The 13,493-nt window shown below is 37.3% G+C and overlaps 1 protein-coding gene across 1 annotated transcript; it reads right to left on the bottom strand.

Annotated features, from left to right (window-relative positions):
- Nucleotides 1-10,839: 10,839 nt before the first annotated feature.
- LOC149256377 (transcription factor WER-like) lies at nucleotides 10,840-12,450 on the bottom strand. Its single transcript, XM_089457413.1, has 3 exons — nucleotides 12,218-12,450; nucleotides 11,721-11,850; nucleotides 10,840-11,625 (listed from the first exon to the last, which is right to left on the bottom strand). Exons 1-3 carry the CDS (start codon nucleotides 12,354-12,356, stop codon nucleotides 11,166-11,168), a joined length of 729 nt encoding a protein of 242 aa, XP_089313539.1. The 5' UTR covers nucleotides 12,357-12,450; the 3' UTR covers nucleotides 10,840-11,165.
- Between the last annotated feature and the right edge of the window lie 1,043 nt (nucleotides 12,451-13,493).

Genomic DNA, 13,493 nt, shown 5'->3' with positions numbered 1-13,493 from the left:
CAAAAAAGAGATGGATGATAAAGTCTGGATTTGGCTGAAAGATTTTAATCAACCCTCTATGTGCACCACCCTTTCAGGTATGCCTAAACTACAAACTCCTCCGGTTCGTGCACTGCTAGCTCTCACTACGGTGAGGGCATGGGAAATACTGCAGTCATTGAGAGACCCAGTCTACGGCAGCATGGTGAAGGCAGAGGCTGGATCGAGGAAGCCTGGGCACTGCCAAAGATTTTAATCAACGCTTTGTGTGCACCACCCTTTCAGGTCTACCTAAACTGCAAACTGAGGAAAAGCGTGGGCACTGCCGCGACAACAATCAGAATAGTAGGAAAGGCAAAGCGTTGCTCACTTTGTCAGTAAGCACCAACATAGAAAAGGCATGAAAACAGGGGAGCAGAACATACATAATCTCTTGCATGCTTACAGTTTGGATCCCCGTCACAAATGAAATCTGAAATTTCGAAATGGGAGGTGGAATTGAATGTGAAGGTGGCAAGAAATTGATTCCAACAAAGGACTAGGAAACCTTGGTAATGGACCCTAGACACACCCGCGGACTCCATTCAACCCAACTATATTAGGTAATGAAGAGCTTACTGGCCAAAGCCATGTTGGAAACCCAGAACTTGGAAAGCCCCAACAAACCCAGCGGTCTCAAGGACATTCAACCGGAAATACAATGAGTACAAGTCAAGTTGTACCATCAAAATGTTCAACCGGAAATACAATGAGTACAAGTCAAGTTGTACCATCAAAATGTTTCGCATGGAAAAGCAACTACAAAGTCTGCAACAAAATGAAATACTAGGGTCGAGTGCAAAGGACCCTACCGCAGTAGCATCGTTTGATGATTGACTAGATTGACTAGCCAGAAGTCATGATATTTCTGAAAGTTGATGATGTTTTTGTTTTTATGATTTGGTCAAATAACATTTACATTGTTAGTGGTAAATATAAATGGGTGATGGATATGGTAGCTTATAAAGTTTGGATAGACATACTCAAACTATTTATGTTTTGGATGGCTTATATAGTTCACCAAAAAAATATTGACAATTTTGCAAATTTTTTAATTATATTTAAAGATTTGACTGAACAATACACTACCAAATTGTTTTAACTAGGCATCCCGAGTACTCATTTACATTTACAGTCACCACATAATCCTTCCCATGTCATTTAATGCACTCATTTATAGTCACCCCATAATCCTTCCACATAATCCTTCCCATACCAAATTGTTTTAACTAGGCATCCCGAGTACTCATTTACATTTACAGTCACCACATAATCCTTCCCATGTCATTTAATGCACTCATTTATAGTCACCCCATAATCCTTCCACATAATCCTTCCCATGTCATTTAATGCACTCATTTATAGTCACCCCATAATCCTTCCCACGTCAATTATTGCACTTATATGAACTATATGGATATGTGGTAGGCAAGGTAGCAATTTCAAATCTGAAACATTAGTGAGTTTTTGCAACTCTGGTGCTTGTTTCAATTATTGTAATTAGTGATGGTTTCAATTATTGTAATTAAAAATGTTAAAGAATATAGGAAAAAATGGGTCGTATTTGACCAGTAAATCAACAGTAATAAGCAATTTGCTGCTCAAATTCCATCTCTTCCAAATGGGCTACGTAACCTAATTTTATTAGCAAATATTGTACACGCAACTAGTAACTCAGCATTGAAATTTTTTGGTGCCGTCATGTTTATTACATGTTTTCTTGGATATTCTTATCCAAAAACGTGGTCATTACATCCCGCTTAGATATCTCGCTGAATTAATGCCCCATTTCCGCTAGCAGCGTCTATTTTTATGAAGATTGCTCTTTCTCCTGCATGATCCGGAGCTGAGAGTATAGAGGTTAATAATATTTTGAGAGGATGGGTAGATCACCTCGTTGCCCGTTCAATCGCTTGTCTTGGACAACGAAAGAAGATATGCTTTTAACGGATTCACGGAGTGGAGGGTTGTTGGAGATCAGTTTTGACAGGTTAACATTAAGAAAGTCGCGAAACAACGACTCTTCCTCCTGGTTTCAGGTGCTCTTACATCTCCTCAATTTAGAGGTGGAATCCCATGTTACGTTCACATCAATGTAGATATTTCTTTTTCAAAATATACCGAATCCTGTCAGTAGAATTAGTTGCACCATATTTTCAATTTCAACTTTTCTTCCATGTTGAAAAAATCATTTGCAACTGGCAAATTTTGAGTCAATGCATTTTAACAATATCAAGGATGTGTACAAAATTATTACAAAGCCTATCATTATTAGTGAACTTTTTCGAATGTCTCCCAAATATTTTGTATTGAATTTATTAAAATTAATTTTAATAATTGGTGAATTATATATTAAAAAATTATACTCCCTTACTTTGTATTTTTATTTTTCAGAAGAAAAAATGCTGCTTCTATTATTAAATAAAAACACTATATATTCATGGTTTCATCAATCCAGTGAAAACAAGGTGCTGGATAAGAAAGGTTGCGGAGTTCTATCAAAAAACTGTCTATCAAAACATATGTAATAGTCTATTTCAGCGCAAAGGTAACAGTGTTTGAGTATTGTAATTCAAAATTGCCGCTAAATGTACATGCTAGAAAACTAGATATTAACAAAAATACTATATATCCCACACAGAGTCTCTCTATAGGTTGTCGAGTTGTTTACCTTGTTTGATAAAATGATAAATCAAATTTATTGATCAAACTGGGCAGCTCTTAGGTGAGAAACTGCCTCTGGCAGAATGCTCTACCTCCGGCAGAATGTTCTACTTCCATTCACACAAAACTCTATTACATATAAACTAGCACATAAACATGGTGGTTTGAACCACTCCTTAAATAATAGGGTCTTGCACCTAATAAGAGGTTCTTAATCCTATTCTACAACAGCAAGCAACCAAATCTAGGAAACTTGTAACTTTCTCCATTAATTCTAACGCTCCCCATTCATGAAGAAAGGGTGCTTGGAAAAATAGCTTACGCCTTGTCTAGTCTCAGCTAGGCTTACAATAGTACATTAGAAACTTGGTAAATGAGCTTTCATTTATGTCTTCTTGCTTGAGAGTCCATGCTTGTTCATTCGTCGGTGAAGTTTCATCTTCACTTTTCTTGCCATAAGGTAGTGATGGAGTTTCTCCTCCTTTTTACGTTTCCTACTCCAAAGGCAAAATGCTTGAACTCTTATCCTCTTTTTTCATCTAGATTGTAGAATAACATTCAATGTTGCAGGTTCTTAGGAGTTTTCAATTGTTTCTTCTTGAATGCCAATATTTGCACACTTAAAAACAATGTTAGATTTATATTGGCTCTTCTCTTCCTACTCTTTCAAGAGAAATTTTTTCTCCATCTCTCTCTATTGATATAGTTTATTGATTCATGCCTTCAACCTCTTTACTCAATTCTATTGCTACAAACATGTCGTCCTGCATTTGATTTGTATATGGAGATAGGATTTTCTTCTCATTGAACAACAACTCATCGATAAAATGTTTTTTCATGCATCAGATTGATCCGCTCGTCATGAGATACATAAATCTCATCAAATTTGACTTCAAAGGTCTCAACGTCAAGGAAGCTTTCTTCATAAAAGAATTTAGATTCTACAATAATGGTTGTTTCTTCATCATCACATGTTTTAATGTCAATTACAAGGACACATTTATCACCCGTCATTGCATCTTCAATGTTGACAGGTTCAATTTCACAATCGATTATAGGATTGAAAACACAATCATCATTTTCAAGAGCAATACCTTCATCATCTTTGCTCTCATTCAAACTATACTTCATTTTTAAAATATCTCACAAAACTTTTGCATTTTGAATCTTACCATATTCATTTAGTATGTTGAACATGATGTTTTCATCTAATACAGAGGTTATAAGACGTAACACTGATGCATCTCCACTATCATAGTTTAAATTGATGCATCTTCAACATAATTCAATAAATTGATCTTCCATAATGTTGTTTTCATTTCAGTTGCCCAACTTTCATAATTCATACGTGAAAGAGAGAGTAGATCCGACATTAACTTCTTAACGATTTCATCAAATTCTAGATCTGCTTCATGATGCTTGACTTGATCAACGATGTCCATCAGCGCCAATTGGAAACTCTTCACCAAATTCAACAAAACAATATATTGCATCCGTCCCTTGATGTTTTCTCCTTAGTTTTCTTCGAGACTCTTTCAGTCTCCTTTGTTGACCCATTTCTCCTTCAATTTTCTCCCCTGCGTCGAGTGCACAAGAACACTTCGATCAGGAACAATCTGCTACCCACTTCACTACTAATTTATGTAGCCACAGATACTACAAAACTTCAACAATTTTATGTAGCCATAGATACTACAGAACTTCAACAATGATGAAGTCAAGCAATACAACAAGTTTGTAGCTCCAACTCAAACAAAAGCCCAACCTTTTCTTTAAAAAAATGAAAGCTATTGCAAATAATAGAGGTTGGTTTGTTATCAGATCCAGATCTCGTTTGGAAAACAATAAATCCTGTTGGTTGGCGTCATCAGTTCTTCTTCCAAAGAACGCAACTCTTCTCCAGGTGCACTGTAAAACAGCGTGAGAGATGAGGAGAGGGTCTCAGCTCAAGGGAAACCCGCTCACTCAAACAAGATGGCAGACACCACCACTAACAGAAGTGCTTCTATACTGAATGGGGATTTCAGCATTAGCCCAGGAGCTTCATCGTGCACCAAGTCCCAATAGGAGGGGAGGGCTCTAGTTTCAGCACATGCACTTCACTACACAAAAAACAGGGGTCTGTCGCACATTCTGAACAAATAAACACATGTTAGAGGCACTGGTCATATCTATAGATCGCCTCTCCTCCACCACTCGGACAACGCAGAAATTACATAATCAATTTCTTACTACTTGTCTGTGGAGATAATCATAGTCGTTGAATGAAAGGGGTGGATGAGGATTTACCAGGCTTGGAACGCGAGCCCCAAGGCTCCACAACACTTAACAATACTACGACCCTTCTGCTACGCAACTACCTTTGCAGAACGAGCTCTCCATGCTCACAACAAGCTCTCCATGACTAGGTTGTGCTTAATTTAAATGCCAACAAAAGGCTAGGCTGAGACTGCAAAACTCTGCCTCCCACGCGAAGGCACCGCCACAGGCACAGATTGATCCTCCACAACTGCATCCAAACACACTGTGCAGGGCAGGGAAACTACAGGAGGTCAGCAGATCAATACGCATCCACCGCTCATCCCACTCTCCTCAACTTCCACTACACCACGACTCCATGCCACAAGGACATGCTCCACACAGCCACGTAGATTCAGGTGCAATCTGACAACCACGATCTATTTTTCCTTTGCTCAATCTGGTAACCACGGGCTCCACTTAGATTTGCGTTATTCTCTTAGTTGTCAAATCTCAACGGATTTTTAAAAACTTGGTGTCCTCTCCCACGTCACAGATCTCACCGATAACAGATCTAACCAAGGTTCAAACAAATCTGCCTTTGTTTCTGCGAGCACAGGATTCACTTCCTCACGGGTTGTGCGCAATCCAACAGCCAACCTTGCTACGCTCCACAACCACAACCTCCTCTTAAACAAATCTGCCTCGTTGTATCACACACAGCAAATCAAATCTGGAAATCTGGAATTGGTCAGGCACAACGAACTTCTCCAGCATCTAATTAGTAGCTTGCACGCAAATCTCTAGATAGCGCCCTCCTCAACCCTCTTATGCAGCGCTAATTTCCCCCCACATAGATGCGCCTCCCCACACACTTCATGCAAACCACCACTCAAGCATACAAAGACATTCTCAGCCTCGAAGCTCTAAGACCATGATAAAAATGAAGAATCAAATTTATTGATCAAACTGGATAGCGCTCAAGTGAGAGACTACCCCTAGACACTGCCTCAAGCAGACCGCTCTACCTCCATTCACACAAAACCCTGTTACATATAAACTAGCACATAAACAAGGTGGTTTGAATGATCCAGGTGGATCTTCAAAGACACACAGGACAAAGAGGGCTTATGAACGCTCGAAAATCAAAGTGCTCAGAATGACTTCGACCCAGGACCAGAGCGTAGATCTTGTCACCCTGATTGCAGAGGTGTGAACAGTTCGTCAATTCGAGCTCGTATGAGGGAGAACGGGCTAGTCAAAATTTTGGTCAAAATTGCATTGTGGGCCAAGTTTAAGTGTCATAAAATTTGACAGACCCCGAGGCATAAACCTAATTCCCAGAATCGGTCGAAATTGTGGCCTCATTAATTTGCCCATTGACCCTTATTTTCTAGAAATTGAAAAACAACCCCCCCACCCCTCATTAACAACCAAGTAAAAAAAAAAAAAAATCATAAGTGAAATAGCAGGCCACCACCCCCGCTACCCCAAAGTTTCATAATAATAATTAAAAATATAAGGGGCAGGCAGCCATGTCCTTGCCGCCCTCGGAACCACATAACCGCATTCAAAATTAAATTTTAATTTAAGTGTGGCTCGGCGACCATCACCCCGCTGAGCCCTCACCCTCCATACCCCTCACATAACCACAACATATTGTTTACCATATGGGGTGGGCGAGCCACTGGCGGTGGACCTGGACCACACCCCAACGACGCCACCTCCATTAAATATGCGCCAACAACACATTTGGTACGAGACCGGCGGGGGTCGAACCCGCCGGCCCACATCGCCGATGCCCAAGCGGGCGGCCCCAAATATTATATGCACCCAAAACTAATGCACCAAATATATAATAGTGTGCCCAACCAAATGTTAATACAACCTTAAAAATGAGATGCGGTTAATTCAAATGCAGAGGAGGGTACGGGGGCAGGCCGCCCAAGGCGGGCCAAGCGACCTGAGAATGGTTTTTTAAAACGAATTTGGTGCAAAAATGGAGGTGGCGAGGTTTCACTGCTCGACCTCCTCCCTATTAACCATTATTTTTACCAATATACCATAACCATTACATTGGTTTATTCGCCCTAAAATTAATATAAAATCATTTTTTTAGTGCCAATGAGAGGAAGAGGATGGCACAAATTTCGAGACAAGAGCGGACACAGATTTCGACGCAGTTTAATAATTTTTTAATGCAAGAACCATGAATTTTGTAGTAGAACAAAATTTTCAACTTTTCATAAATTGACAAATTTTATATGGATTTTACACCTTTCGTCGCCACGAAGACAAAGGCGCTATCTATTTTTCAATCTGAGTTCTACATCTTCCAGTCATTTCCAGAATGCATGCAAAACCATGATTTCAACAAAAACAAAGCACATAACCATGAGCCATAAAATTTTCCCACTGAGGTAAAATTTCGCTTTGTCAAAATATGATCAAGTTTATACTTGTTTTTCATGGTTTTCCACAGGGACCCTACTGGTGAAATCATATTTGACATCTAAGCAACATATTTTCAGCTCATCCTTGAAACAAAATCTTTGAGGAATCCCGAAAGAATCTAAAAGATTCTTTGAGCTCAAAATTTTCAAATTCTCAGAATTCGGATTTTGGACAATTGTTTCAGCGATACTCAACGCCACAACTCTGATGGTGTATTCAGATTTGTCTTTCTCTCATTTCTTCTTCCAGTCACTTTTCTAAGTGCCAGTGGAGATGTCCATCTTCATGTGCAAACAGTCTTCTTGCGATCGATGCTGTGAGATTGATGTTTCAGCAAGCTTCAGCGCTTTGACAGCCTTTGCTTCAAATGGCCCTTGGTAGTAAGGTATATGATGTGTTCGTGTACTTCTTCTTTTTGCATTATGTTGTACAAATCCATGATTGATGTTGATGCAGCGTCTTGTTTATTACATGTTGTCATAATTCCTTGCTTGATTTGATGTGAAATCTTTCTATGTGATGTACTTTCTGTCATAACTCTTTATGTTATGCTTTGAGATCCCTTGTTATATGTTGTTGGGATACTCTTGTTGTCGTCATGCATGTGTTTTGCTTTGACATCCCTTTTATGCTATGTTGGCGGGATGCGCACCATGTTTGTTTTTGTGTCATATTGATAGGAGTCTTTTGATTGAGAGTTCTGGCTGTGGAACATCTCTTAGAGCCACTCCCGCGTGAGGGAATTCTTCCTTGTATGATCGAGACACCATCTTTGTGTACATCATCTTTGTTGACAACACATAATGCAGCGGCGTACACCATCTTGACACCAAAGCCCGGAGACATAGTCCCACTTGGACGAACTCCATTATCAACGGCTTTTGTTTTCATGTGCTGATGATTGTTATGTTCCTCTTCCTTAAAAGCAATTTCATCACATCACGAAAATAAAAGGTCCTTCTTCACACCTGGACGTAAATCATTGAACCACTGCTTAAATAATAAGATTTTAGACCTAATCAAAGAGCCTCAATCCTAACCTACAACAACAAACGACCAAATTTAGGAAAAGACCAACTTTCTCCATTATTTTCAGCTAAGTATCGATAGTGGAATATACCAAAAGATCTATTGAGGCCAGCCTTGGAGAGGCTGCCAGCTATCATGTTACATTCCCTGTATACATGCGAGATGATGTATGAGAGGAGCAAACCCAAGGTGTGCTTGATCCTCCTGAGCCACCTGAGAAGAAGGGGAGGGAAGAACCCAGTGATTCCCTTGATGCCATCAATCAATGCCTTAGAGTCCCCATAGATATTCAGAGAGTGAATGTTCTTGTGGAGAGCAAACCAAAGCAACCCCCATAAAGCCATAGCCTCTACCTTGGTGTTGGACCCAGAGCCACCATGCCACCATAAATGGTATTGAGTTCCCCAGTCAATGCCCAAACTGCGTCACATCCACAATGTACATGTTGGGCAACACCATCAAAGAAACCAACAAAGGTAAGCAAAGGGCCTCATCCTGTAGGATTGATCAACAACATTCTCAGTATAGTAGGAGGTGGCCTTCGTCCAAGATAGAATTTTGTGTATAACCCAGTGATAATCAAATCTTCGCCCCTCTAACATGCACCGGTTTTAGGGCCTCCAAATTTCCTAAATGATGAATAGAAAAAGGGTCCTATAATTCTTCTGAACATTCATCCAATCTATCATAAACTCTTCAAAATTGTTCATCCTCTCATAAGTGAACTGAAAGGCAACAACTAAAACATTCCAAATTCGATTTGTGAATGTATACAAGAAGATACGTTATGTTGATTCAAAGCTTGTCATACAAAAAGTACATATACCCAACCCCAAATGTCCCCTTTTTCCCTTGGAAAAGTAATTTGTAAATCAAGTTTAAAAAATAGTTCTTATATTTATAAATAGTATTTTAAATAAATTTGTTAGTGTAAACTAATCTGTCTTATTTTTGGGGATTTAAATAATATATTTATTAATAATAATTTTTAAAAAAATCTTAATAACATTAATAATAGCTAATTAAATTAAATTTTTAAAATTTATGCCTTATTTATTTCATGAAATATATAGAAATTAAAAATTCTACATTACAATAATATATTATATGTTTTGATTTATACTCTTTAATATTTAACAATTTTAATGATGGTTTCTATAAGACTCAAAAACAACATTAATTATCTTTAATACCAAGAAAAATTTTGCTAGTGGAATTGTAAATTGAGATTAATTGAAACAACTATTTTGCTTCTTAGACTTCTAAAAGAGTTATCAATATAATCTTAACCATCCATTGGAGTCACATGGTGGTATAATGTTAACTATCCATTGGAATTACATGGTGGTAGTCGATTCATCAACTAGAGATTATAAAAGAAAATCAATGAAATTTTGGGAGATCATATTATATACCAATGTGAAAAATACAAATCTAAATATACAAGAAAAAATGATTAAAAAACTCATTAGCTATTAATGGAATTTTTGGAGATCACATTAGATGCGGATGTCTAAAAAAATATATATAAATCTAAATATACTGGAAATATAAAAAAAACTCATTAAATTAATAATTAAATAAAATTTAACATATAAATTAAACTTGAATTAAGTATAACTCTGATATAATTAAAAAAATTAACATATAAATTAAACTTGAATTGAGTGAAGTATGGGGGTGGGCATTGCCACTAAAACCCTAGCCACCCCTGTCCTCTAGTTTGTGTTCCTGCCCTCCTCTTGCCTGTGTCAGGTGGTCGTGGCCATTCTCCTTTTCTCAGGCGTGCTCTCCTTTCGCTTTGTTGTGGCTAGTTTTCAAGGGTTTCTTCGTTGCCAGTGCTGCCTCTCTGTGTTGGTGCTCTCGTTTTCCGCGTTTTGGGTGATCGTTTGTGGTTCTGGCTTCTTCTGCCACTTTTCTTCGTTGGTCTTCCTCTGCCGCCGATTGCACCGTTGGTTCCTCTAGTTGAGCTCATTGTGTCGTAGTTTGTTCTTGGAGGTTGTTTGGGCTTTCTGGGGATCGTGGGCCCTTTGCTGTTGGAATGGGTTCGGCCCTTGAAATGTTTCGTCCCCTTTAGGGTTATTGTATTCGGGCCTTAGCGCCTTGGATGTATTTTCTGCTGGGGGTTGGCCTTATTGTATAATGTTTGTGTGAACCTCCAAGGTTTTTTTGGTGCTTTGGGTTGTGTTTTTTCTTTATAGGTGTTAAATCTTTTCAGAATGCATTTCAACGTGTAATTTTGTTTTCCACAATAAAATTACTAAATTTTGTTTGGAAAAAACACCAATAAAATTACTAATTTTTTTTGGGAAAAAAAACATTAAAGTAAACATCATACATATTATGAAATGTGAAACAAAAGAAAAATATATAATATATATAACATGAGTTGTACATATATATTTATCCATATAGAAGTGTGTCTAAATGCAAATTTTCAGTCACACATCTTCTTTACGTCAGGCTGTGCATATAATGAGAGCACACAAATGGACACCTTCACCCTCTGACCTACTACTTTATTCACATAGATATCTCAACTAAGAAAGCAGATATACAGCAACAAGAAAAACGTAAAATTATCTTAGAGACCGCTTCTCCCCTCGGTCTATCTTACCTGATACATAGAGACCATCTCTGCCTCAGTCTATCAGTCTATCTATCCCTGTTAAATAACAGAAATATACTATGTCTGAGTACTCGTCCATCTATCCACCTCCAACTGAGCATGCATGTCATGATGCTGGTTTACTTGAACAACTTTACACATGCGCCAGTGTGGAAAACAGACAACTCATTTGATATTGAATGGAGGAAGAAATTGGAGATAAAGGGAACTGAACAGCACAGTCGAAACCTAATAAGCCTTCAGAGGTTACCCCGCGGTGTTTGAAACTTAACTCTTCGTCCTCCAATATCGAACTGGCCATGTTGTTGTGATGATCAGAGGGCATTTCCATAGTTAAATCTTCTTGTAACAGTGCACTCGACTGTTCATCAATGGACTGAGCAACAGTTACATTATTTTCAATATTTACAGCAATTTGAGTTGCTCCGACGAGATCGAGACGCGGAGAAACACCCATGTCTTCTTCAGTCATTTTCGCCTCCCTCCGATCTCGTTTATTCAGAGCTCCAATATTCTTTCTCAAATGAGTATTCCAGTAGTTCTTTATTTCATTATCTGTTCGACCAGGTAGTCTTCCTGCTATAAGTGACCACCTGCAAGGTACAATGCAACATATTATTATTAAGAAAATCACAAGGAAGATAACCTAAAAATTTCAGATTTTAAAACTATCTACTTATCAGAATACCGATTGCCCAGAAGACGATGCAATCTAATTATGAGATCGTCCTCTTCGGGAGAAATATTTCCTCGTTTTATGTTTGGACGAAGATAATTCATCCAACGTAGTCTGCAACTCTTTCCACTTCGGTTCAGAGCTGCAAATCAAACAAAATAACCTATAATTTTGATCTGGTATGTAACAATATTTATTTTTTAATGCGGCTTTCAGAATTTGAATAGGGTTTTCACAATTTTCATTCTTTAAACAAAAAGAAACTATTAATGGTGTAAAAATATTCTTAGTAGCACATCTGATATACTACTAAGATAAGGATCTACTGTTTTCTAATCATTTTTCTTTTTCTGATCGCATGTCAGCATTACAATGAAACATATCAAATGGCAAATCAATATTTTGATAACCATTATAAATAAAATATAAATAATTTGATGCCTATGAACATTTATCAACCCAAAAAAAGCAATATCACATAAAACTATAGATCTGCAACCAGTGAGAACCTGTCTGGTCACGAACTGATGTCCAACCTCCCTGCACTCCATGAACGTTAATGTAATCCCTCAGAATCATATCTTCTTTTGTTGTCCAAGCTGCCCGATTGGAGCCCTCATCTGTTGAACAACGACGAGATCTACCCATTACGCCACAATGTCATAAGCTCTATACAATCAATCTTGCTCCCCTGCTGCTCTGGATCTCGAGGAGGAAGGGATGCTCTATATAAAATAACACAGGCTGCCATGAAATATGTATCAGGCATCTAATGAAGACTTAATTGAATAAATTTTTTACTTAATATTGATGGCTCCAAAGTCCAAACTCAATGTTGAAGTACCATAGCTGCGTACCATACTAGCGAATAATCACTTGGATGGAAGTTATTAAATGAACCACGTGAAAGTGCAGCAATTGCGTACTCTTGCTGTCGAGTTTTTCAGGAAAGAAAAAACTATTGCGTACTCTTGCTGTCGAGTTGAAACAATATGGCCTGTACGGCTGAGTCAAATCAATGTGATTTCAATAGTTTGAAGCTAAAAATTCATTATATCAGCTACCAATCTGTCACTCTCTGCCTTACAATTGCGGACGGACAATTAATATGTACTTTTGGGAAGTGTCATAAAAGAAAGCTGCTGAAAATCTTGAAAGGTGATATGCTTTCTGGTTTTAGTCAGAACCGTATCACTTCAGAATTTTGAACAGCTGTATGTTTCTTGGTTTTAATCATTGCACCAACATTTTACTATCATAGAATTTTATATTCAGATAATTAATTTTATTAATAAATTAATTAATAATAAAATGAATTTAATGGGTAGGGTAGTTTAATCGGTGATGGTATGAAAATGAAGTATTATAAACAGATTTCAGGTTAAATTTATTAAGTTTAGGGGTATGCTACCAGGTTAATTGTTAATTTTTTTCATATAAAAAAAATAAAATAATCCATTAAAATGGAATATTAACTTTTCAATTATATTCATGAATGGAAATTCTTTTACTATAAAATTATATTTATATATATATATATAAATCCATTAAAATGAATAATTAAATTTTCAATTATATTTATGAATTTAAATAAAAAAAACTTAGAAATTTTATGATAATGATAAAGGGATGTTTTGTTTTTGCATTGTGTAATGTGCAGAATATAAGACTATAATGTTTTTTTATTAATGTTGAATTCATTTGTGTATTCAAAATAGTATTTTAAACAACAAAAAAACTTGTTCAAAATTATCTCACTAAATTCATAATATTTTAAAATATTAT

This window comes from Pinus tabuliformis, chromosome 7, assembly GCF_031772625.1.
Source record: "Pinus tabuliformis cultivar Carrire ecotype Pingquan chromosome 7, CPIR1, whole genome shotgun sequence".
Taxonomy (NCBI): domain Eukaryota; kingdom Viridiplantae; phylum Streptophyta; class Pinopsida; order Pinales; family Pinaceae; genus Pinus; species Pinus tabuliformis.
This window is presented reverse-complemented; position numbering and strand designations above follow the sequence as displayed.